Raw genomic sequence first — 27,144 nt, 5'->3', positions numbered from 1 at the left:
TTGAAAAGTGTTGGTAGTATAAATATCATTTGGATTTATAAAGGGATATAATGATAAATGTTGTATGCTGTTACATTTATAACATAAATATGGATGTTCCTTTATGTTGCCTTTCAGAGTATATTAATATATTTAACATAAAGCTGTTCATGTCTATTAGGAAATATACCAAAGTTTTGAATTCCAGAAAAAAATTATTTTCAGATCACTTATAAAAATTGTTTTTTAATGTGAAAAACATTGAGCTATACTTCACTTTTGAGTTATTCTGTTACATTTATTTAATGCTTATTCTAGATATCAATATTGTGACTACAATGTTTCTTGAACGCTAGTGCTAAATATTATTTAAATGGTGTTAATGTTTCATACTTTTATAAATAAATTATTTTTATTAGGCTAAAGAGGATTTACCACAATAATTGATTTTTTAAATCTGTTTTGGAGGAAGTTTCCTGTTTAAATTTTTTAACATATATTATTTGCATATAAGTTCCTAGGATATAAAACCAGTATGTATTATATAAATAACAACTTATGTATTTTTAAATCTGCAAGCCAGAGAATTGTCCAGTAAGAGTGATAAATCTACAGTGTTCGCTAAATCTTATTCCAATATAATAAATTCATGCAACACCAGGACTACAGGTACACTTAGAATCCACCTAATTCAATGCCCTCAATTTTCAAACAAGTTAATTGAGTTTCAAAAAAGTGAAGTCTCTTGTTAACTACTACACATTCTTTGTGGAAGTCTAATCTTTAAAAAAAGAAAAAAGAAGAAAAAAGTGATGTATCCAAGGGAAAAAGGAAAATACCTATGCATTTAGACTCAAATATTCCATCTTAGTTTAAGAAAATGGTGTTTGGGGGACTAAATTCTAAATTTTTAAATGACAATTTTTAAATAGAATGTAAATAATCCATAACTATTGGTGACAGCTGGTGAGAAATGGTTGCTGAGAAATGGTTGCTAAGAAATGAATGATATCCGTACGGAGATAGCTAAGCCATGGCTACTAGCAACTTCTTAGGTATTTGCCTATCTATATCCACACTACTCTTGTTTCTAAAAAAAATTCTTATATTAATTCTAAATGTATAAGCAAAAATTAAAAATAAAACTATGATCATAATTAATTATTCATTGTTCCTAGATTTTTTCCCATATCTGACTTGAGAACTTAATGTATTTTACTGTTTAAAATTAAGATTAAGAATAATAATTTCTTGGTAGAGAGTCCTTAAATGATTCTATTGTTCAAATATCTGTTATGATTTGCATAATAATTAACATATAATAATATGATCTAAAGATTTCGTATTTTACACTTCCTGATGATATATTCTAGGACATAATCATCAAAATCAGCAAGTTAATTACCAAAGATACATGTATAGAATCTTGTGCCAGTAACTATATGTAACTGTCATTAATAGATCTTAGGGCAACTGTATGGAAAAAACTGGTGAGAGAAATATTTTAAATAAATTATACATAAGTAAAGCATTTTAAAAGTGAGAATTTTGTGATTGTTTAGAATGTTATTCATCAATAGTATAACTTTTTTAATGACAGAAATATATTTTCTACATTTTTCAATATCTATTTACAAATAGCTTTTTTTATTTTATACAAAATAAGCGTATTTTATTATCCTTTGATTTATAATATTTTCCTCACATTTTCTCAGGAAATAGCCTGACATTTTATTTTTTCACAAATAAATATATATCCACATACATACATATTTATTTACAATTTGCGATAGTGTTTTTCAGAAGAAAATAATTTTGTAAAAATATTGAACATTGTGGATAATTTTTATATTCTTTCTTTCTTAAGCTGTCAAAATTAGCTACAAATTATTCTTCACAAATCATTATGGATCATGTTGCGATTACACGAATGTCAGTATGTAAGAGACTACAAGTACTCATTAGTGTATTTTCCTTGGGAAGATAGCTGTTGCTACACATCTTAAGATAGGAAATAGAATGCCCAAAAGATATTAATTATAATGAAAACTATTAAAAGGAATGTGTGAAAATCTGCTACAGTGAGTAAGTTCAAAGGTTTGTACAATAAACAACTTTCAGCCTGAAACAGATTTATCAGGAGACTTGAAACTGATGTTAGAGCACCATGTGCTCTGATTTCTAATGCACACGGCAAGAATTATTTAAAATAAATTCAGAGTGTCTCAGCAAGGGCCCATAAACACAGTAGTTCTTGTGATGAGGGAGATGGTTAAATAAATGATGAATGTGTCTTAAATAATCAATGCCAATTTAACCTCTTTCACCCTCCTCTGTCTGCACAGGCTTAGATTATTGAAAGATCAAAGAATAATTTCTTAGGTGTCACTTGTGTTATTAAAACAGGATAGAAGATGAATAGATGCAGTCAGGTAGCAATGTTTCTGATTATAAGATTACATTAAGAGGTAGACAAGATTCTTTTGATTACATCAACTACATAAATATTTCAACAAGGCACATATGTTGCCTGTAAACATTTTATAGTTTGAACTACTGCAGATAACATTTTGCTCAAAATAATTGAGAATGATTAATCAAAATGATACAGTGAAAATTTTATATTATGATGGTGAGAAAAGTCAGGAACTTTTATTAATTTGATATCTCTACAGATAGTTTTTTGATCTTCCTTTTGAGGTTCTACCAAGGATTATCTTTTTAAACGTGGCTGATTGACCTTAAGCTTAAATTTCCTCTGTTCAATTAATGCCTGAACTTGAATCAGAACAGTCACAGGATTTCTGTATTGCTCTTAGAGGCAAAAGGCTCTAACGTTGTGAAGTTCTTCCTTTTATTATCATTTATTAGTGTTTACTAGCATCAAACTAGGAATGTTTTGTTCATATTTTCTTTGAGTTTTCAAGTTACCAGATATGTCATCAAATATTATTATTAATAACTGGTAGTATAAATATCATTAATGGTTTTCATTTGGCTATTTAAAATTGACTAAATTACGTATGAATGAAATATAAATCAGCTTGGAAATGTATGTTTAACACAACTATGTGTTTCCTAAGTATTTTAATACATTTACCAAAGGGTGGAGTTTTCACTGCATCTTGCCACATAGGCAGTGTATTATGAATTCACATTTAAAACAACTCAAAATAATTATCTGTATACGCTCAATCTCTGCTACATTTCTTAGATTTAATTTTGGAGACCCTCCTGGTATAGTTATTAGTGTACTGGGAGTTCTAGAAAATATGAAAATAATTTATCACATAAGGAATAAGAATGATAAGTTTTTACTCTAATTGTTTTATTAGCTATTTGTGTTATGCTAATACATAGTTTAAGAATTGAATAACTATCAATTAGGCTTTTACATCCAGCTCCTAATAAAGTGTAGTTTGTTAAATCTATTTGGATGTAGTTGTTATATCCTTCTTTAATTCAGTGCTTCTCCTGATCTTAGGTCAGTGTGTCCCCAGCATTTAGTAGATGAGTGCCTTCCCCCAATATGCTTCTGTTTTTACATTTACTTATTTCAGGTATTTATGTTTATTTTTACAAATTAAAAAAAAAAATCAGGCTGGAGTTCCCACTGTGGCATAGCAGAAGTGAATCGGACTAGTATCCATGAGGATGCAGGTTCGATCCCTGGCCTTGCTTAGTGGTTAAGGGATCTAGAGTTGCTCTGAGTAGTGGTTTGGATCCCGAATTGCTGTGGCTGTGGTGTAGGCCGGCAGCTGTAGCTCCAGTTCAACCCCTAACCTGAGAACTCTTCCACTGTCATGGGTGCAGCCCTAAAAAGAGGGGGGGGGGGAAGAAAGAAAGAAAAATCAGGCTTAATCTGGAATAGATCATTCAGTTTTTTTCTTTTGAACTACAATTTTTCACATTTCAATAAGGATAACAAATTCAGACAGGAACACTTATTAAAAACACTGTTAAAAAGGTTCTGCTCAGATGCTTGCTAATATTTGATGGGGGAATCACAGCTTATCCATTTTTAAGAACATCACTTTTGAAAATCCACATGTGTATTCATTCAACAAATATTATTACTAAGTGCCCCTTGGAAGCTTTTAAACAAAAAATAATTATTATCCCATGGAGCTTGTGTTTTTGAGAGCATACTTATAATAAACAATAGATACAATAAATAAGTATATGGTATTTTAGAAGTTTCTAAGTGCAATGTAAAAAAAAAAAAAAAAAGCACAGGTGTTCCTGTTGTTGCACAGCAGAAGCAAATCCAACTAGGAACCATGAGGTGGCGGCTTTGATCCTTGGCCTTGCTCAGTGGGTTAAGGATTTGGCGTTGCTGTGAGCTGTGGTGTAGGTCACACATGTGGCTCAGATCTGATGTTGCTGTGGCTGTGGTGTAGGCCGGCAGCTGTAGCTCTGATTATACCCCTAGCCTGGGAATCTCCATATGCCACAAGTAAGGCCCTAAAAAGCACAGCAGGGGAAGAAAAAAAAAAAAGTCATAGGAAAGAGATAATTGTGAATGTGGGAGTGGGATCCAGAACTATGATCAGAAATTTTAAATACAATCGTTTTCGCAGGTCTGAAATCACCTTTTGTCAGAAATGCTTTTGTGATGTGCTCCTTGAAAAACCCTCAAAGACCCTCAGTCAGTAAGAACAGATTGATTTATCTTTGCTGAAGCCCTAGGTAAGAATAGCTGGCTTCATTTAAAGGTCTTACAGTATGAAAAACAACAACAGAAAAACAAAATCGTTCTTGACCATTAAGCCCTAGAATCAGACCCAGTGCACCAAGGGACTCACACGGGGGACACAGACCACCTGAGAGAACAGCTTGCTCAGCCTCTTAATCATATTTGTTTAGCATAGCGCAGAGAAGAAAGCTGGGTCAAGTCAGCTACACTATGTCAATTATATTTGCTTTTCTTTCTTTCTTTTCTTTCTTTCTTTCTTTCTTTCTTTCTTTCTTTCTTTCTTTCTTTCTTTCTTTCTTTCTCTCTCTCTCTCTCTCTCCCTGTCTCTCTTTCTCTCTTTCTTTCTCTCTTTCTCTCTCTCTCTCTCTCTCTGTCTCTCTTTCTCTCTTTCTTTCTCTCTTTCTCTCTCTCTCTACCTTCTTTCTCTTTAGTCCAGGCAGAGTTGAATGATAATTTTAAAAAGTATAATTAGACTTCATTGTATATTAGCATGTCTCATTTATTAGATTTGTGCCACTAGAGGTAAACAAATAAAGCACTCAGTAATTACTTGGTAAAAATTAAATGAATAGATTAAAAGACTACTGTTTTATAATCTTAAAAATCTGTAACAAATCAGTATGCATTATTTTACTTTATTGACAAAAATCATGTAGACATTCATATCGCTACCTTACATTTTTAGGCTATATAGCTTTGTTACAGATAATATCTTGCAACTACTACTTTCTGTCTTTTAGAAGATGTATTAAATGCAAATTCACATAGATAGCCAGTGATTTTAAAACATGAGTGACAGCATGCAGTTGTCCTTAACAGTATTGCACTGAATGATTCTTTTCAATATTTTTAAAACTGAATGAATCTTTAACTAGGAGCTAGATAATTTCTGGAATATCTCCAGGTCTTTAATTCAGCTCTGACCACATAGAATTGGTATTAGTTAGATGACAATCCTTTTGTTACGTGAATTTCTGGTTGAAATTATTATGGGGAAAATAGCAAGGCTGCGTGTTAACTATGAAAAACTCTTAGTCTTATAAAAATATTCATTAACATAAAACAAAAGAGCATACCCACAAATATTTTATGTAGTTTAAATTATGTAGGGGAGGAAAAATAACCTTCCCTCTACTCCTCTTTTCTGAGGCTCCCCTCCCCACCTCCAATAATAAGAGTAACTTGAGAGACAAACAAAAAAATTTAGTAACAAGTATACCTCCAGTATAATTGGAGATATCCAGGAAAACAATAATTCCTTGAAATGGCCCAAACTACCACCTTAAATACCTCTTCCACCTGAAGGCAAAAGAAGATGGGTGTGGGGAGAGCAGTCATGGAAGTTTACCAGGGAAAACACAGTCAGCAAAGGTATGGGTGTTAATGCAGATGTAAACTGATTTAATTTCATTGATAGAAGTTTCTAGAAATTTTGTCATCTTTCTGGTACAGAGAGATGCTCTTATAAATGGATTTTTCCCTTAAAAATGTAAATTCTTCTTACAAAGGGTATCCTCACAGTTGTGGGTTTTTTTTTTTTTTTTTTAGAGCTTCTCCCCCTTTTTCTTAAAAATCAACAGCTAAAGATAACCCATTTGCCAATGATGCATATTTTGGGATAGTATATTTTGCTCCACTTCAGCTAGTAATAGTGATGATCATATTTGCTGAAGATTGTTGATTCTGTGAGTGTTGATAAGAGGGAAGAAAAGTAGCTATTGGTCAAACAAAATTTATCCTACTCACTTTTTCATCTTATAGATTTTCATTTCTATAGGAAGTCTTACTTCAAAATTTCAAATACTTTCCTTAGAAAACTTTAGAAGTGTTTTTTAGTATTTTCCAGTGTGCTAAGTGGTATTGAATGAGAGAGGGTCCCTTCTGAAGGAATTTTTACCACCCTTTGAAAGAAAACACAATGTATGCACTAAGAGCATCTCTCAATGTCTACTTACAGTGAATTGTGCAATTGTAGCCAACCACAATTTGTATTTGAGTTCTAAGATTTTGCTCAAGTGTTTATTCAATGTAAATCTTTGGGAATTTATAGTAATTGATTTCTAGCCATTAATTGATTAATGGCTTCCTTCAATGTGGTCCACAATCAGGAACAATCTGCAAAAGTAAATCTATTCTTTAAATATTTATGTACACAAATTTATCCTTATAATAGAAATATAAAAATATTTCTATAAATATATATATACACACAAAAAAAACAGATTCTCAACACACACAAAAAAATACCTGCATGACACAGGTACAAAAAAATAAAAAATAAATCTACTTTTATTAACTACATTGTACTTATTATAAAAGGTAGGATTTTATACAAACTCATTAACTTTTGTATGTACATAATAAGAATTAAAACAAATTATATTATACACTAATATGTTTAAAATGGTTATTCGGGAGTTCCCGTTGTGGCACAGTGGTTAACAAATCCAAGAACCATGAGATTGCAGGTTCGATATCCCTGGCCTTGCTCAGTGGGTTAGGGATCCGGCTTTGCCGTGAGCTGTGGTTTAGGTCGAAGATGCAGCTCGGATCCCGCAGTTGCTGTGGTGTAGGCTGGTGGCTACGGCTCCCATTCGACCCCTAGCTTGGGAACCTCCACATGCTGCGGGAGCAGCCCAAGAAAAATAAATAAATAAAATTTAAAAAATGGTTATTCGAATTTTAATATGGTTGAATTGGATTTATACAACTATTGGCTTAGTATATTTGTGACCAAATTATATTTATTATAAATTAATATTTAAATGTTTTTTAAAGATAATAGTCACATTTTCTCTCTAAAACATGATTTTTCAATATGCAGAAATCATAAAAACATACATTCTAGATTGAAATGATAATGATAACAATCTTTACCTTACCATGAGGATGTGACAGTACTTTATTTTTTGTTCTGTTTTCTAGTTTGTTGTGGTTGAACCTCTTTTTAAATCAGGCCATCAGACTTACTTAATTAAATTCCTTCATTTCTTCACTTTTTTCCCTTTAGTTTTCTTGTGATATCTGCTGTTCTCGAACAGTCCTCTTACTTGCAACTTGATTTTAGTAGCACAAAAAAGGATAAAATCTATCAAAATCATGCAAACTCGTCTTTATCTAAAAGTTCCTTAGCTACTTGACTCATACTGTGGACTTGAGAATACTCGTGTAAAGGAAGAAAAATAATTTTCCGTCTGCCCTTCTAGGTTCTTGTCTGAGACCCTGTTATAAAACAGAGTAATAAGAGAAAAACAAAAACATGTTTAGTGACATGTATATCCAGTATAGATGGGAGATGGACAGTATAACTGCGTTAACTCTCCCAAATGCCCCAAACTATTATCTTAAACACCATCTCTAGTTAAAGTCAAAAGAAAGATGTCGTGGATCGGAGAGGCCAGTAATGGGAACTTACTAGGAAAATCAGAGTAAACAAGGGTATGGTTGATAAGCATATTTAAGTTGGTGCCTTCTCAACTGATAAAAGTTTCCAGAGATCTAGTCATCCTCCTGGATACAGAAAGGAAGACACCCTCACAAATAGAGACTTCCCTTATAAATATCTACTCAGTTTTCAGAACTTCTCCTGTCTGCAGTTTCTTAAAAAGAATCATCTTAAGATGATCCTTATGTCAAAGAAACAATTTTAGAGTGTCAAATTCTGCTCTAGTCAATCCTGTCTTTAAAACTTCCCCAAGAAGTTCCATGATCCAGAAGCTGAGTTGATAATTTGGTCCATTCTTTCATCTAACCAGTGTCTTAGTCTTGGGAATAGGTCAGTCCAGTTAAATAGTTGTGTCTCATTTCAGGAGGCTGTGTATAGGCTGTGTATATTAGGGTGTATAATGCTAGCAATTAGGTAATTAGTAGAGGCATTTCTACTAAAAAGAAAGACGGAGGAGCAAATGAAAGAAGTAAGAAAGGAGGGGATAAAAAGGTTAATAATTAGAACAATCTGTAACAGTTTGTGAGTTCAAGGAAGAGCCAATCAAGATTCCTAGATGTTAGGCTCAGAGTCTTTTGCTGTGTGAATGTCTCTGATGTTATCAGATGTTCAGGTAAAACATTCTGAGTGGACCACATATTGATAAGCATGGAAAGTTGTCTATACATGAGCCTTTGCCATGATTTCTCTGAAGGTTATATCAAATTATTCACATTCAGTTTGCCAAGCTTCATTTTCCAGATAATTCCTTTTTTTTTCTCTCTCTGATGAGAAACATCTCCCTAAATTTTACATTTCAAATATTGGTTCTTGGGTCCTAGAGAAGATGGGGTAGAAAATTTTCAGGATGTAGTAGAAAATTTACATCTCAAAAGCACAGTGAAATTATCCAAATTTTCTCCAAAATGGAGTTTGGGGCTATATTTGCCTATTATTGAAGGTCTGGAATAATTATTTAAATAATAATTATTATTTAAATTTTCCTCATTTTTAAAGCACGGAATAGTACTGTTTCCAATGTCCTTATTCTTTTGCAAGGACATGAATAGGGGATTTCTAATAAAAAAGGATAGATTGTTTCTAGAGCTACAACTCTGGTTTTGCAAAGATTTGAAAAACAATTTTTTTCTAATTCCTCAGAGAATTTGGTTGTAGCCTGAATGCTATCAAGGGACTGACCTGCTTATCAATTATATTATTTTCAATTTTCTTTATATCAGGCAGAAAATTTCCAGCTAAGATGGAAATGAAGGTTTCTATATCCTTGGGTGTTCCTGTTGTGGTGCAGCAGAAACAATTCAACTGGTATTCATGAGGATGCAGGTTCTATCCCTGGCCTCACTCAGTAGGTCAGGAATCCAACATTGCCCTGAGCTGTGCTATAGGTTGCAAATGGGCTCAGATCCCAAGTTTTTGTGGCTGTGGCATAGGCCGGCCACTGTAGCTCAATTTGACCCCTAGCCTGGGAACTTCCATCTGCCACGAGTGTGGCCCTAAAAAGCAAAAAAAAAAAAAAAAAAGATTTTCTATATTCTAGAACTTCAGTGTTTAATGCTATATGCCTTTGTAAAATCTATATACAGCATTCAACAAAGGCCTTCCAATGCTCTTCTTTTTTCTTTTTTTTCAAAATGTACAATTCACCCTTAGACTAATTAAACTTAAAGGGCAAAAAAAAATCTATTCTTGTTTCAGTCACCATCTGAACATCAGCCTCTAGCTGATCCATTTCCTGAACATTTTTAGGAGGGCCTGGGAGAAATTCTGATCATCCATTTCTTCTGTGAGGGGCATTTTCCCAAGAGGCCAGTGGACTTATCTGATAAGTGCAATACAATCTTGGTTGTAAATAACACCCTTTAGCCACCAGTCAGGATCCCTGTGAATGTGACTGTGTAGGTGTTCACTGATCTTTTTAACTGCTCTCTGAATTTGATAGTATCTTCTGAAAGTCATGGTAAATAAGGCTTTGTAATTTATCTTATTAAAGGATTCCATAAGACAAGCCATTTTAATTCTTAGTGTTCTCTTTTCCATTTGGTCTTTCCATAGGTACCAAAAAAGGCAATTGTTTAGAATCAGAACTATCTAAATTTTTTTTGAAAGAGAGAGCTTTTTCTGATTCAAAAGATTTGTCATCTGGCCATTTACAAGTAGGGTCTTCTATTAATTTCAGTAGCAACTCAAACCAATACAGCTTTCATGGCCTAACCATAGAAGCAAGAGGCATCAAAGGAAGTATGCAAGAGATGCATCCCTCACAAGATCAAGAAAGTTTGCTCCCTAAGTTAGCCTAAGAATGCAAAGACCCTCATTGTCATAGGAGGTAAGGATGATATAGTGAAAATGATGTCTGTTTCCCATGAGAACATTATACGTTTAGTTACAGACCTGCTAATCTATGACACCAGATAGATATACTACCAGAATGGGGTTCCCAGCACTACAGAGAAAATGAAATTTGAGACATCAAAGGTGCTTACATACCTTTGTATATAACAAACTGTCCTGATAGCTAGTATGGTTGAACAATGAGAATGCTGCTATTAGGCTTACCAACTAAATGCATGCTGACTGTGTTGTGTCTTCTGACTGGTGGATACCAGAGAAAATATTCTCACTGGTCACAAAGGCAAGCTCTTAAGACATAGAATAAAACGGAGGGAAAACCTCATTTAGTCTGTTTCTCCTCCTTATTACAAATGACAAAAAAGACAGGGACAAATGCAAACAATTACTGTCTTTCTGGGAGAAAAGAACATCAAGGTAACACAAGAGTACTCATAACAAACATCTTTGCCAAAGTTGTTATAATTAAGAAACTAATTCACACAGGTATTTTTTCCACTAATCTAAATTTGGAAAGGAAGGGACAAGAAGTGTTTACCCCCCTCTCAACCAGGCACTGTAGAGAGACATATCTAGGAGAGCTGCCTTTGGTAGAATTATTACCCATGGCCAGTTTCTACCAGTTTCCCAGAATCCCATCTGTCAGCTCCAGAGAAATGCGGTGCCTCAGTGGGCCCCATTGTGGTTGCCAAACTGTACGGAGGGAAAAATAATTTTCCCTCTATCTTTTTTTTTTTTTTTTTTTTACTGAGTTTCCACTGTAATAAAAGACATATTGACAGGAGGAAAGCAAAAATTTACTAATATGTGTATCTCCCATATACGTGTAAGATTCACAGGGAAATTGAGTTAACTCCCTGGAATGGCCAAGCCGACACCTGAAATACCATCTCCACCTGGAGAACAAAGAGCACTGTTGAGTAGTGGGGAGGCCCGTTATGGAGGCTCACTAGGAAAAGCGCCACAAACAAAGCTGTTAGGAAGATTTAAGTCAGAACCTTCTCCATTCATTGAAACGAGTTTCCAGAGATTCTCTCATCCTCCTCTTCCTGGTACAGAGGACGAGATACTCCTATAAATAGAGTTCCCTTATAAATGTGAATGTATCTTATGAAAGGGTATACTCAGTTTTCAGAGCTCCTTCTGTATCTGCAGTTTCTTAAAAATAATTAGGTTCATTGTAATTTTTATGTCATAGAGATATATTGGGGATGTCACATTTTGCTCACCTTCACTATCTTGTATCTTCTGGCAGGAAAAGTAGTAATAATTTTAGGGAAGAAAATAGGAAATATTAGTGTTTTAAAATGAAGCTGTAAAGTATGTTAATAGCAAATAACATTGGAGAACTAAATAAAAAAAGGAAACTAGAATAAATGTTTGGCTTTATACCAAATAAGCAAAGGAATTGGAGTTTTCAGAATAATGTGTTACAGAAAGTTTCCTAAAAGAGAGCCACATGTAACATTCACCTCATGCTCTATGAAATAAGAATATCAGGAAATTATACTCTTATGTGATGCCACATTGTTAAAATGGCAATTAGAATTTTAAATTTATAAAGCTGAATTACTATAGAGAAAATTTATACCACAAAGAGGGTGATTTGCAATTCAGAGTACTTAAGAGTCATAGTTCTTTACGTATCAGAATTATTTCAGATTTGTCACTGTTTTATGAGTTTTGTGCTTACGAATAGATTTACAGGTTTGGATTTAATCCATCAAATCAGAGGAAAGTTTGTGCAAGGGTTAGTCTAACATAGAGTAATTTTCAAAAGGAAGAATACTCTAAGCAGGTTCAATTTTCATTTACTTGCATTGGAAAAGCAAAAACCTGAAAAACTGATGAATCGTTCATTTTCTTAGCCTAAGAAAAAGCTGGAATTAGGTATAGAGTGTTTTTCAAATTTTAGGACTATGAGAAACAAAATCACTCCAAAATGCTACTTAAAAGTCTTTTTTAATTTATAGTAAAGAGCTACAAACTCCAATTTAGTCTAAAACAACTAACTTTGAGCATCAGTAATGACCCACTGTTGGGCTTTAAGAAATGTTAATCCAAAAGGAAACTATGTAAATTATAAAAATATATAAAAATTAATTGATGCGAGTGTATTTTCTATTCTAAGTTTTTCTCCATTTTGATTTTTCATTATTTTAAATATACAAACACTGAATCTATATCTATGAATGAATATATGGATAAACATGTAATATATGTACATAAACATACATGGATTTTTGGCATTTCAAATAGATACTGTACTATAATACTTTTTTCATCATTTGACCAAATATTCAATCACGTGACCGTTTTAAGCATTTTTTACATTTCTTAAGTATTTTCCTTCTAAAGAATAGCAGTCATGTTAACAATTCCATATGGAGAGGCGTTTTGAAAGATCCAACAGAACTGTGCATGGTTTTACTTTCCATCCAGCAACGTTACCTCCAGAAATCTAGCCAGAACATACACAGTCATATATACCAAATAGTATTTCTCTAAAGTTTTCCTTAATGGGCATTATTCGTAAGAGCTAAAGAAAACAAGACGAAAATGTCCACCAGTAGGAGGCTGTTGGATAATGGCTTGCTCACGAAATGGGGGGCTGCAAAGCTGAGGGGGAAGAAAAGAGAAATAGCAATGTCCTGATGTAGAGTAGTATCTAGGCTACATTAATAAGTGGACCGATGAGGGGGCGAAGCACTTCTAATATCCTCAGATGGTTAATCATGAAAAGTATCCTATCTTTCAAGTTATTGTTGCCCCTACAGACTAATTAAGGGGAGCAACTTATTCTCATAAACTGAGCTTTCGTATTTCCTTGTAGTCTATCCCCACCCGACCCCCACCGTGTTCTCCTAGCTAAAAAGGGCAGAGAAGTATTGGGGCTTTTTGTTGTGCTACGTGACAAAAATTCTAATATTACAGATTTTATGGAAGAGATATACTGAAATCATATACTTTAGTGACATTTGTGTCTCTGAACATAATCTTTTATGTTTTCCTATCGTTTTACTAACATTTTTTAATACTAAAAGCTAGAGCTGGGTTAGAGCTTTATTAAAAATATGTATGTTAGGAATCATAATATATACTGGAATGCTGAATTCTTTTTTAATTTATAAAATATATTTCCTCTGTCTATTTACATTCATTCAGATTGCATTTGGGGAACAGGTACCAAACACTGAGTGTATTTTAAATGCTTATTAGTCTTAATGATTCTGAAGACTTTTATTTTTGAAAGAATATGTTTGGTTTGCAAATAGATATCTGCTTCTGTGTACAATATATAACTATAATTATAACCTTGAGTTTCCTTTCATTATAAGACCTTATACCCTTTTTCATTAATTCAGTCATTTTAAAAATATAAGTTAAAAATACAGGTATCCCAATCACTGAGATTGTAGCAGTGAATTGAGACATAGACAAGTTTTCTTTGTAAAACTCATATTCTAGTGGATGAGGACATTAAATAAATTAGAAATTAAGAAATTGACAAGAGAATTTCACAGTGATAGGCCTGTGGTGTAAATAAGCAGAAAAATGAGGTTAAGAGATGAGTCAGGAGAGGAGAAGGCCTTGTGCCTAAAAAAGACTCAACAGGGAGGAACTGAGAATGTTGCCTTTGAGCTGTAATCTGAGTGCCGGGTCAGCTGCTCACAAAACTTGAGCAGACATCTTGACAGGAGAAATCAGACTATAAAGTACCTTCCAGTACTGCTTGCTGCTCTAAGACTGCGTCACTTTTGTTTTGGTCTTGTCTTTCTACCCCAAGGCTCTACACATTCTAATTACATATGCACCACAGGTAAATCTGTAAAAGAAATAAACACAAACATGCTGCTTACACTGTTGTATTTCTACTTTAAAACTCTCTGTGAATGGCTCCCCAAGGCTTAAAGGATAAAAATCTACATTTCTCAAAGCAGCATCCCTAGCTGCTAACATTACACCCTTCCCTACCTCTGCAATTTGAGCTCTAACTGTTCCCAAACATGAGCCTGTTATTCCAGTTAAACTGTTCCAATACAAATTACTATTTCTTGTCTCCACCGTTGTTGTTTAGTTTTCTGGTTTGTTTTGCTTTTAACTGTTTTCTTTAGAATAACCTCCCCCTATAATATATCTCTCTTTTTAGGCCCAGCTCCAATCCCGTATCCTTGATTTGACCACCCAAACTGGGAGTGATCTCTCTTTCTGCAGAACAGTTTCAGCAGTTGTCAGTCCCGTGCAACCTACCTTGTAGTTGTCAGGACTATATACTCTTACCATTTCTATGCATTCACGTGCATATGTCCCGTGTATTGACATAGAACTTAATTGCTGTTTAGTATAGCTCAGCTTTTTTGTATTCATTTATTTCTCTCCAACTGAATACTACATAATACTGCCATGTTCTACACGTCATGGATCCTATGTTTCTTTTTATACACATTATGTGCACAATGGAGTTCCTTTTTTTAAGGTGAAATATGTTGAAACAGTTTTAATTTCCTTTCACTTAAACCTGAAATAACGTATAGAGATTTAAATATAGTAATAAATGCTGCGGAATTAAAATTCTGTTGGCGCTGTGTGTGTAGGGTGATTTACAAAATATCAGGAGAGCCAGTGGACTTAATCATTTGGTTTTCTGGAAAAGAGGAATGCATAGAGTTGAATAATATTGTTACTTCTTTATTTACAAAACTAAGGGACTAAAATCTTGCTAGTTGATCTTCCTTCTTTTACCTTGTGTTTGTATTTAAATGGAAATTGGGAGCCTCTAAACATTACTAATGTGATTATTTTAATAAGTTCTAGTAGCAATTATTACTTAGAAAATCATAAGTAGATTTAAGTTGGTCTGTTTTTTTTAAATTTGTGTTTAACCATTTTAAATCTTCATGTAAGGTAAATTTTCATTTCAGTTTATTAATTTGATGTCATTCATTTATTTATTTTTGTTTTCTTCTTTTCAAGGCCCTGTGGAATCCTACATGCACTGAAGTTTTATTTAAACCAGTACACATTTCAACCTAGGTTAAATCATTGTTCGATAAGAAATGTATCACAAATCTGTGACATGCTAAATATTAAATCAGTTAAATTTTCCATTATTTCATATGTTAGCTATTTCTCAGAATATGTAATACAGAAATGTTTCCATTTCAAATATTTCACACTTCTAAAATTTGTACAGAACTGCATAAAATATTGATGATAGTCTCAACTAACATACTCCTACCTTGTTGTATTTTTAAAAGGAAAACAGTCTTTTATTTTAAAATTACCTCCATATGCAGCTATTCTAAGATGTAATATTCCACTTGGCAGTACATATTTTCTGTTCGACCTTCTCATCCATGTCATTTGTCTCTCTGGTTATAATCTTCATTTAATCTCACCATATATAGTCTGTGTACCTTAGGTAAGTTTGACAACAATTCTAATTTCCGTCATCCTAGGGCTACAGTTCTTATGGAAGAACTAGATTACCTCTCTTTTTCCCTCGCACTGAGAGCAAAAGATAAAAGCAGTGTGTCTTCAAATGATAGAAATAATGAAGTCTTATTCTAACTGTAGAAAGTCAAAAACTTATTCATATCTCTCAGAAGCGATTAAAGTTTATTGGCTGTTGACCTCATATTGAGGGGAGTTTGTTGAATGTGTCATAAAGAAAAGCCTGTCTCCTGGACTTGGCATTGGTGCCTGATTTCTGTGTGTCCTTGTTTATTACCTTTCAATAATATCTCACTTTAATTACCAAATGGCAGGGTGGCAGCAGGACACTCTTAAATGTTGTAGTTTATTGCAAGGCTAAGTGACAGAACCCAGAGAGTGTCTCAGTGTTGCGGTGTAAGACAGCAGAGGAGCCATTGAGCTAAGGAGAGGAAAGCAGGTTTTACTGAATTTTCTATACTTTATAAACAGGCAGTGGAATATTCATGGTTAATGGTAGTGGCATTCAGAAATACGTTATAAAATGTCTTAAGTTATTTGAGCCATTATGTGACATATAATATGCATGATCAAATATCAGGTTTAAGCCATAGTGTTAAAATAAAATGATTAATATATTTATTCACTTGAAAACATTGTATGTGTCCTTGTTGACTTTGCCCTTAAAACATCCTTTTACGATTCAAGATATGAAAACGTTTCTGTTTCTCTAATGGTTTATTCTTTTATTCTGTTCTTATCTCTTTCTATTTATTGCCTTATTTTATATTTGAAACCCTTAAAAATAGATAATGTAAGAAATTCCATTACCTGCAATAAACTCTCCTCTGGTAAAGATTTTTATCAGCTTGAATGGTCAATATCATCTTGCAGAAGAAGAAAGAATTCAATTAAAGATATTTTGCCTGGGATGCAAATAAAAAAATTGTGTTAGCAAGAAGATTAAGGTACTTTTTTTCCTTAAAAGCAATACAGCAGAAACTGTCAATACAGACCAAAAAAGCCACCTAACCTGAAAAGCTACCATGTTTATGACTGTTCTTTAACACTAAGACGTTTCAGACTGCTCCATCAGAAACCTATTTATTTTTTTTCATTGAACTTGGGCTGAATAGACATCAGTGAACATGTTGATAGGTTAATAATTTTATGTTCATGGTGAAATATATTCATAATATCCAACAATATCTATTATGTACTTTGTCCATTTAACTATTACAATGTTTTGTATTTATTTTATTACATTGAAAGTGAAATAAAAAAAGGTATAGAGGGTGGGGTTTTGGGGGGTCTCTTTTGTCTCTGTTTTTTGTTTCTAAGAAAAATGTGTAAGAACCGTTGTAATTACTGCACTATATTCCAGGGTGTAGCAAAACTGAGGTTAATAATTGTTTCTCAAAGAAGCAACAAGAGGCATCAAAGTATATCTGACAACTGCAAATAGCGCAACATCGGTATTTATTGATGAAAGGAAACATTTTGCTGTACTGTTATGCCTGCATTTTTTTCTGAAATATTCTGACAATAATTAACTAAAAGTGAGAGATAGATAAGCTTAATTATATTTATTTTCCAAATAAGGGGAGTCAAATTTGAAGAGGTTAAATGATTTTCTCAAGTTCATGTGATTTTTCTAACAAATGTTAAATCTGTAGATTGCGCTTAGTTGTTCCAGATCAAAAGTCAGGATTTTGTTTTGTTTTCCTGATTTCAGAATGCTAGTGGATTGCATGATTACAAAATTCAATACAGGTTATACATGGATTACATATGCAAATATATAGATACTTGTATATTATACACATATTATACATTATTGATTGCATTTATTTATTTATTTATTTGCTTTTTTAGGGCTGCACTCACAGCATGCGGAGGTTCCCAGACTAGGAGTCCAATTGGAACTACAGCTGCTGGCCTACACCACAGCCACAGAAACTTCAGATCCAAGCCGCGTCTACAACCTACACCACAGCTCACGGCAATGCCAGATCCTTAACCCACTGAGCAAGGCCTGGGAGCCATCCTCCTGCAACTTCACGGTTCCTAGTCAGATTCATTTTCGCTGCGCCACAATGGGAACTCCAAGATTGAATTCATTTTAAATCTACATTATAGGAGTTTTCTTATGGGGCAGTGGGTTGAGTATCCAACATTGTCATTGCAGTGGCCCAGCTTGCTGCTGTGGTGCAGGTTTGATCCATGACCCTGGAACTTCCACGTGTTGTGGGTGTGGCCAAAAGTAAAAAATGAAAAAGCCCTATACACTAGGCATAAATATGATGTTTAAAGATTAAACGTGTAAATGCATAATTGTCTAAGATGTGCAATATATTAACGAAGAAATTACTTTAATAATAGTGAGAATTTTTTTCAAATATAAAGTTCTTTTTTTGTGAGGCAAATAGGTGTTTATTTAAAGAGAGGAGAGCGAGAGGACAGGTGTGGACAAAGCATAGGCACAGGTAGGCTGGGGAGGGGTTGTGGAGAGGGAGAGAGAAAGCCAGAGGCAGAGCAAGAGAGAGAGGGAGAGGGAACCACTAAAGAAGTCCTTAGAAGAAGAACCATGGACAGTTTTGCTGGATGTTATTATTAACACGTATTTTATGTATCTCAGATTATTTTGAAAATTTAATTTTTCATGCCTTGAAATATATTCATGTTAAATGTTCTTGTTTATCATATTTTTAAAGTAATATTCTTGGTTATATTTAGGACATACAGCTATATTTTATTTACTTATTTATTTATCTTTTGGGGGCCATGCCAGTGGCATATGGAGGTTCCCAGGCTAGGGGTTGAAATCAGAGCTACAGCTGCCGGCTTACATGCCACAGCCACAGCAACACAGGATCCGAGCCTAGTCTGTGACCTACACCATAGCTCACAGCAATGCCAGATCCCTGACCCACTGAGCGGAACCAAGGATCAAACCCGCATCCTCATGGATATTAGTCACATTCATTTCTGCTGTGCCGTGACGGGAACTCCTACGGCTGTATTTTAAAAGATTTTTAAATACAGACTCTTAAGTAAGTATATGTTACTATACACATGTGCTTTTTTATTACAACACACATGAATTCTTCCTTGCTAAAATTTTCAAAATTGTATTATTTTCTTAATTGTTTGATATTGCCATTAAGTATCTGTTAGTTGAAAAAACAAAATCTACTTTTCCATATTTAGCTTGCTGCTGGAGACAGGAATGTCCAAATTTAACAACAGGATGCTTTTTGTGATTTTGTGTTTTGTGCCTATATATTTATACTGACTGTTTAAATATAGTTCTGTCATAATTTCTTACATATTATTACTCTTTCTCAAATAAGTATTTGTCCTGGAGCTTTTGGGGGGAACCACAGTCACTGTTATGCAGGCATGTTTAAAAAGAAACTAATACTGACATATATTCGAACATACGTCAGTTTCAGTTAAGGCATGTAGTTGAAACAAGTCCATGTGCAATGATAGACATATCTTTTCCGTTGAAAAGAATTGGTATACTTGATATTAATGAGCATTAAGAGCTGTTAATATCCCATACCTTCCAAGTGATGTCTGTTGGATATCTGAATTTGCATAATACATTTATATCATTAATTATAATTGAAAAGAGTAGGGTGGATAGGCTATAAAATGGAGAAAAAATGAGTCGTTAAAACCCTTCTTACTTTATTTTTTCCCCCAAACCAAACAACTTGAGTATATCTATTGGGTGTTCCCTTAACTCTATTTTGGGAAAGCTTTTCTCTACTTATCTATTCTTCACTTTGAATGTTTTTTATTTTTTTTAATTTTTTATTTATTTTTTTGTCTATTGTCCTTTTAGGGCCTCACCCACAGCATATGGAGGTTCCCAGGCTAGGGGTCCAGTTGGAGCTGTTGCTGCTGGCCTAGGCCATAGCCACAGCAATGCCAGATCCAAACCGCGTCTGCGACCTACACCACAGCTCAAGGCAATGCCAGATCCTTAACCCACTGAGCGAGGCCAGGGATGCAACAGGCAACCTCATGGTTCCTAGTCGGATTCGTTTCCACTGCGCCACGACAGGAATTCCATGAATGTTCCTTATTGATGCACATGTAGGAGGTTGATGAACAGGAGGCTCAGATGATAATGAAACATCTTCTAGTGTATGTTCCTATTATCTTAAAGCTGTTTGTTGCATCCTTAATTTATAAACATTAAGGTCAGATTATATACATATACATATATGAAATGAGGGAACCCTTATTTTAAGTTACCTGCTTCTCAAATTCCTTTTTAAAAAGGAGGAAATTTGATGAGGTTGCATGAGCATTCCTGAGGAAGAAAGGGAAACAGCAGAGACAAACATGAAGGCCAAGTAGATTCTAATGGGGAAAAACAAAGCAGCCAGGGTAAAAGGATTGTTGCCATACATCCCCTTAAGAATAAGCTTAGTTTTTTTTTTAATTTCCTTTTTTTTTAATATAAGACTGAGAGATAAAGGAAGTGTCCCTTTACCACTATAAGGAGGAATAGCCAGTAGCTTAAACTTTGATAAACAGTCTAGAAGCCTTATGTACCAATACATTTTGAATATAAATGACTGGCGAGAGTGAAGAAATGTCATGCTTTCCTCCTCAGGCTTTTTGTAGACGATTCTTCATAATGTTGGCAAGATTTTTGACCTGGAAAGAGATTTATGCGTACCATTTTTCACTAAGAATAACGGAGTAAACCTGACAAAACAAGTAACTTCATTTGACAATAAATATACCACATAGATATTTTCTCTGCATCATGAATTGTATATGTGTTAAGAAGAAGTTACTATGTTAACGTAGATTCAAGGTTTAATTTATATTAGTAGTACAACTTTTACACAGCTTTATTTTATGATTTATGTTTTTGGAGATTCCCATCATCAAATAATGACTCGTCTCTTAAAAACTACCTTACCTATTTCAGTACCATACATACATCATAAGTAAAATTTATATATACATAAACACATGCTCTATATTACTGTTGTTCTAATGCTTTGTAATCAGAGTATAATCTTTAGAAACCCAAAAAATATATTTTTTAATTATTTTAGATTTTAAAAGGGAAAAGTATTTAGTAGTAGAATGTGATATATACATTGAAAATTTATGGCTATTTTTCAATTGCAAAAGAGTACTCAGTATCTGGTGAGCTAACACAAAGAATCATATTATCAAATCAGATTCACGCAAATCATAGATCTTACACAACATCATATTTGCACTAACCATTTCCAAAGTCTTGGCAATCAAGCTCAGATGAGAAAGGGGGAAAGGTCTGCCACGTTGAAGGCAGCTCTCCAAGCTCTTTCCTCCCATGTTCACTTGCTGATTCAGAGTAATAGATCTCCAAATGAGGCTTTGTGGGGTTACCTCACACAGTGTGAGAAATATTTCATTCATGAAGTATCTCCATGTTATATCCCAACAATGTGGCATTTTTCAGGGAACCATGCTTATAAATCCATAGATTCTAAGTTTATTCACTCAAGTCAGTCCTTTACCAGGGGCATGGTATTGAAAGTTCCATTGAAGGACCTCCTTCCAACAAGTATTACTAGTTTATATTTTCCTGTAGATCTAGTTTTGTTGACAAGGTTCAGGTTGGTTGCCTCCCTTTTCCCTCTCCCAGAGACGTCTCAGTTGCTGTCACCCCTCTCCCTCCCTCCCTCGTTTGCACATTCCTTCTGAAAATGATACTGTATTGGAATGGAATGATGACCCCAATACAGTGGATTTTTCATTTCTCTTTAAATGAAAGGAAAATGCCTTGTAGAAGAAGTTTGTATGACCAAAATTGCAGTTGTTTTTGGTTTATCTTTGTTGCCAATGTTTCAGAGCACCGTCTGAGGCAAGAGTTAGGAGATTGCTTTTCCTGAAGATTATCTTTTTGTTTCCTTTTATTTTTCACTTACGGCAAGCTTTCATGAATTACAATTTTTGTAAGCCTAGAATTTTGTGATTCATTTGGGAGAAAAAAGTAAAATTCCTTAAAGTTTTCCTGGGTGTATACTGTAATGTACTGAAAATGAGAAGATCCATTTATTTAAATTTGTCATATTTAAAGCTATCAATATGTATTTTATTCTTTGTTTCCATTTGCTGTTTATAGAAAATTGCTCTTACTGGAGCAATAATCCATTCAACTAATTGGAATAGAGTAAATTCTTGGTTTTCTGTCTTCAGTTATACTGTATGTATACCTCATTATATATTTTATTGAATATAAAATGCCTCTCAAGATATTTGGGATGTAGTTTTATTGATGTAAAATCTGTTATTTTACATGTTCTTCCACTTGATATATATCGAAAGTACAGTAGAAAAATTCTCACAAGAGAAAACACATAGAAGGAAAACTAAATCCAATATTTGCCTCCTGGTTTATCTATTCTCCTGCAGCTCCACATGCTGTTATTTCTACCAGGTCTCAGTGTCTTTACTCACATCAATCCCCTAACCTATAGAGCTGTTTCTTTTCTCTAATTTGTTCATTTGGAGAGGAAACCAAGTTCTATATTCCTGTAATTCTCTAGGCATAATTAAACTAATCTCCTCTAAATCACTCTATAGTTCAATAATGGCTAATTGTTGACATTGTTTACTTTTACTATATTTCAAGTGTTGTTTTATAGGCTTTATAGCTTTTAAATGTTTAATTATTCACAGAAGTGTGTGAGGTAGCTCTTGTTACGTGATACCATTTTGCAAGCAATTAGGCTGTAATATGGAAAAGTTAATACATTTGAAATTATGCTGCTTGAAAGTAACTTAGGATGTTTTAAAGTATAGGCCCTTGGGATCCAGAGCCTGTACTTTATTCTTATATATTTTACGTTTGAAGTATAGTTGATTTACAATGTTATCTTACTTTCCAGTGTATACCAGAGTGCTTAAATGCTTTTATAGGTTAAACTTCATTTTAAATTACTGTAAAATATTGGCTATATTCCCTGTCTGGTTCAATATATCCTTGTAGCTTATTTATTTTATAGATAGTAGTTTTTAGCACCAATCCTTATTTTGCCCCTGCTCTCTTCTCTCTCCCTGCTGGTAACCATTATTTTTTTCACCGCATTTGTGAGTCTGTTTCTTTCTTGTTACATTCACTGGTTAATGGTATCCACATATATGTGATATCATACAGTATTTGTCTTTTCTCTGTATGACTGACTTCACTAAGCATACGCTCTTCAGTTTCACCCATGTTGTTGCAAATGACAGAATTTCACTTTTATGGCTGAGTGTATTACATCGTATATAAATGTATCACATATTCTTTATCCATGCATACAGATGAACACTTAGTTGCTTCCATATCTTGGCTATTAGAAATAATGCTGTTGTGAACATTGGGATACATGCATCTTTTTGAATAGTGATTTTAGTTTGCTTGCATATAAACCCAGGAGTGGAACTGCTAGAAATCATGGTGGTTCTACTTTCAGATTCTTAAGGAAACTCCATACCTCCATAGTGGCCATCAATTTGTGGTTCTACATAAATTTACACTTCCCCTCTCTCCACAACCTTACCAACATTTGTTATTTGTGATCTTTTTGATGAGGTCTTTCTAGCAAGTATGAGGTGCTTTCTCATTGTGGTTTCGATTTGGATTTCTCTGATGATTGGAATGTTAAGCATCTGTTTGTGTACATATTGATCATCTATTTTTTTTTTGAAAAAAAAAAGTCTATTTAGATCTTCTGCCCAATTTTTTATTCAGGTTTTGGTATTGAAGTATATGAGCTATTTATATGTTTTTGATAATAGCTTTTTATTGGTCATATCTTTTTCAACTGTTTTTCTCTATTGAGTAGGTTGTCTTTCCATTTTGCCCAAGGTTTCCTTTGCTATGCAAAACTTTTTAAACCTTTAATTAGATGCCATTTGTTTATTTTTGCTTCTGTTTCCTATGGCTTAGGAGACAAGGTCGAAGAAAATATTGCTATGATGTATATTGAAGAGTGTTCTGTCTGTGTTTTCTTCTAGGGGTGTTGGGGTTTCTGGTCTCATGTTTAGGGTCTTTAATCCATTTGCAGTTTATTTTGTATATGATGTGAAGGAATGTTCTAATTTCCTTCTTTTACATGTAGCTGTCCAATTTTCCCAGCACTACTTATTTAAAGAGACTGTCTTTTCTCCATCATGTATTTTCGCCTCCTTTGTTGTAGATTAATTAACCATAAGTGTGTGGGTTCTTTCTGGGCTCTCTGTTCTGTTCCATGTATCTTTGTGGCTGTTTTTATGCCAATTCCATACTGTTTTTTTTTTTTTAAACTTACGACTTTATTTAGGGCAGATTAAGGTGCAGAGTAAATAGGAGAGAATGTCCAGATTTCCCATCTGGCTCCCCTCTGCACACAGGCATGCCCCCCCCCAATCTGTAGCCCACTCCCAAGGGGATCTTGCTGATAGACCAGCATCAACACATCACGATCACTTGGTATTGTAAATTCTGTGGGTTTGGCCCTTCTTTTTTAAAATTGCAGTCGATTTACAATATTGTGTTAATTTCTGCTGTACAGCAAAGTGCTTCAAGTGTATATAAACACACACACTTTCTTTTTAAAATATCCTTTTCCATTATGGTTTATCACAAGGACATTAATTTTTTTTTAATTTATTTATTTTTCCACTGTACAGCATGGGGGCCAAGTTACACTTACATGTATACATTTTTTTCCACCCTTTTTTCTGTTGCAGTGTAAGTATCTAGACATAGTTCTCAATTCTACTCAGCAGGATCTCATTGTAAATCCATTCCAAGTTGTATCCAATAACCCCAAGCTCCCGATCCCTCCCATTGCCTCTCTCTCCCCCTGGGGAAGCCACAAGTCTATTCTGCAAGTCCATGATTTTCTTTTCTGTGGAAAGGTTCATTTGTGCCACATATTAGATTCCAGATATAAGTGATATCATATGGTGTCTGTCTTTCTCTTTTTGACTTATTTCACTCAGTATGAAAGTCTCTAGTTCCATCCATGTTTCTATAAATGGCATTATGTCATTCTTTTTTATGGCTGAGTAGTATTCCATTGTGTATATATACCACTTCTTCCTAATCCAGTCGTCTGCCAGTGGAAATTTGGGTTGTTTCCATGTCCTGGCTGTTGTGAATAGTGCTGCAATGAACATGTGGGTGCATGTGTCTTTTTCAAGGAAACTCTTGTCTGGATATATGCCCAAGAGTGGGATTGTGGGGTAATATGGAAGTTCTATCTATAGATTTCTAAGGTATCTCCAAACTGTTCTCCATAGGGGTTGTACCAGCTTACATTCCCGCCAACAGTGCAGGAGGGTTCCCTTTTCTCCACAACCCCTCCAACACTTGTTATTTGTGGACTTATTAATGATAGCCATTCTGACTGGTGTGAGGTGGTATCTCATGGTAGTTTTGATTTGCATTTCTCTTATAATCAGCGATGTTGAGCATTTTTTCATGTGTTTGCTGGCCATCTGTATATCTTCGTTGGAGAACAGTCTATTCAGGTCTTTTGCCCATTTTTCCATTGGGTTGTTCCATTGGCTTTTTTGCTGTTGAGTTGTATAAGTTGCTTGTATATCCTAGAGATTAAGGCCTTGTCCATTGCATCGTTTGAAACTATTTTCTCCCATTCTGTAAGTTGTCTTTTTGTTTTCTTTTGGGTTTCCTTTGCTGTGCAAAAGCTTTTCAGTTTGATGAGGTCCCATGGGTTTATTTTTGCTCGTATTTCTGTTGCTTTGGGAGACTGACCTGAGAAAATATTCATGAAGTTGATGTCAGAGAATGTTTTGCCTATGTTCTCTTCCAGAAGTTTGATGGTGTCTTGTCGTATATTTAAGTCTTTCAGCCATTTTGAGTTTATTTTGGTGCATGGTGTGAGGGTGTGTTCTAGTTTCATTGCTTTGCATGCAGCTGTCCAGGCTTCCCAGAAATGCTTGCTGAATAGACTTTCTTTGTCCCATTTTATGTTCTTGCCTCCCTTGTCAAAGATTAATTGACCATAGGTGTCAGGGTTTATTTCCGGATTCTCTATTCTGTTCCATTGGTCTGTCTGTCTGTTTTGGTACCAATACCACACTGTTTTGATGACTGTGGCTTTGTAGTATTTCTTGAAGTCTGGGAGAGTTATGCCTCCTGCTTGGTTTTTGTTTCTCAGGATTGCTTTGGCGATTCTGGGTCTTTTGTGGTTCCATATAAATGTTTGGATTGTTTGTTCTAGTTCTGTGGAAAATGTTATGGGTAATTGGATAGGGATTGCACTGAATCTGTAGATTGCTTTGGGTATTATGGCCATTTTTACAATATTTTTCCAATCCATGAACATGGAACATCTTTCCACTTCTTTACATCTTCTTTAATTTCTTCGATTAAAGTTTTAGAGTTCTCAGCATATAAGTCCTTTACCTCCTTGGTCAGGTATATTCTGAGGCATTTGATTTTTTGAGGTGCAATATTAAAAGGTATTGTATTTTTGAATTCCTTTTCTAATATTTCATTGTTGGTATATAGAAATGCAATGATTTCTGAATGTTGATCTTATATCCTGCTACTTTGCTGAATTTATTAATCAGTTCAAGCAGTTTTTGGGTTGAGTCCTTAGGGTTTTCTATGTATAGTATCATGGCGTCTGCATACAGTGACAGTTTTATCTCTTCTCTTCCTATTTGGATGCCTTTTATTTCTTTTGTTTGTCTGATTGCTGTGGCTAGGACTTCCAAAACTATGTTGAAGAGCAGTGGTGAGAGTGGGCATCCCTGTCTCGTTCCAGATTTGAGTGAGAAGGCTTTCAGTTTTTCTCCATTGAGTATTATATTTGCTGTGGGTTTGTCATAAATGGCTTTGATTATGTTCAGGAATGTTCCCTCTATACCCACTGTGGTGAGAGTCTTGATCATGAATGGATGTTGGACTTTGTCAAATGCTTTTTCTGCCTCTATTGAGATGATCATATGGTTTTTGACTTTTCTTTTGTTAATGTGGTATATGAAGTTGATTGATTTGCATATGTCAAACCATCCTTGTGAACCTGGGATGAACCCTACCTGGTCATGGTGTATGATCTTTTTGATATGTTGTTGGATTCAGTTGGCTAAGATTTTGTTGAGAATTTTTGCATCTATATTTTTCAAAGATATTGGCCACTAGTTTTCTTTTTTGGTGGTATCTTTGGTTTTGGAATTAGGGTGATGGAGGTGTCATAGAATGTCCTTGGGAGTGTTCCTT

The 27,144-nt window shown here is 34.3% G+C and overlaps 1 protein-coding gene across 18 annotated transcripts in view; it reads left to right on the top strand.

Moving 5' to 3' along the window:
• CCSER1 (coiled-coil serine rich protein 1) overlaps positions 1-27,144 on the top strand; it is a 1,212,324-nt gene that overhangs the window by 642,856 nt on the left and 542,324 nt on the right. For 3 of the 18 annotated variants that reach the window (XM_003129320.6, XM_084973411.1, XM_084973406.1), the window contains one exon: positions 15,444-16,758. The exons of the other annotated variants lie outside the window; for them this stretch is intronic. In XM_003129320.6, the coding sequence (XP_003129368.5) occupies positions 15,444-15,503 (60 nt within the window). In that variant the 3' untranslated portion in view covers positions 15,504-16,758. Of the gene's footprint in view, positions 1-15,443; positions 16,759-27,144 lie in introns of those variants that run through there. 18 annotated transcript variants of the gene reach the window in all.

This window comes from Sus scrofa, chromosome 8, assembly GCF_054392235.1.
Source record: "Sus scrofa isolate SSC_HxYL_T2T_F1_AM1 chromosome 8, Sscrofa_HxYL_maternal_Yorkshire_Landrace_v2.0, whole genome shotgun sequence".
Classification (NCBI taxonomy): domain Eukaryota; kingdom Metazoa; phylum Chordata; class Mammalia; order Artiodactyla; family Suidae; genus Sus; species Sus scrofa.
Note: the sequence above shows the minus strand (reverse complement) of the source record. Positions and strands in the feature narration are given on the sequence as shown.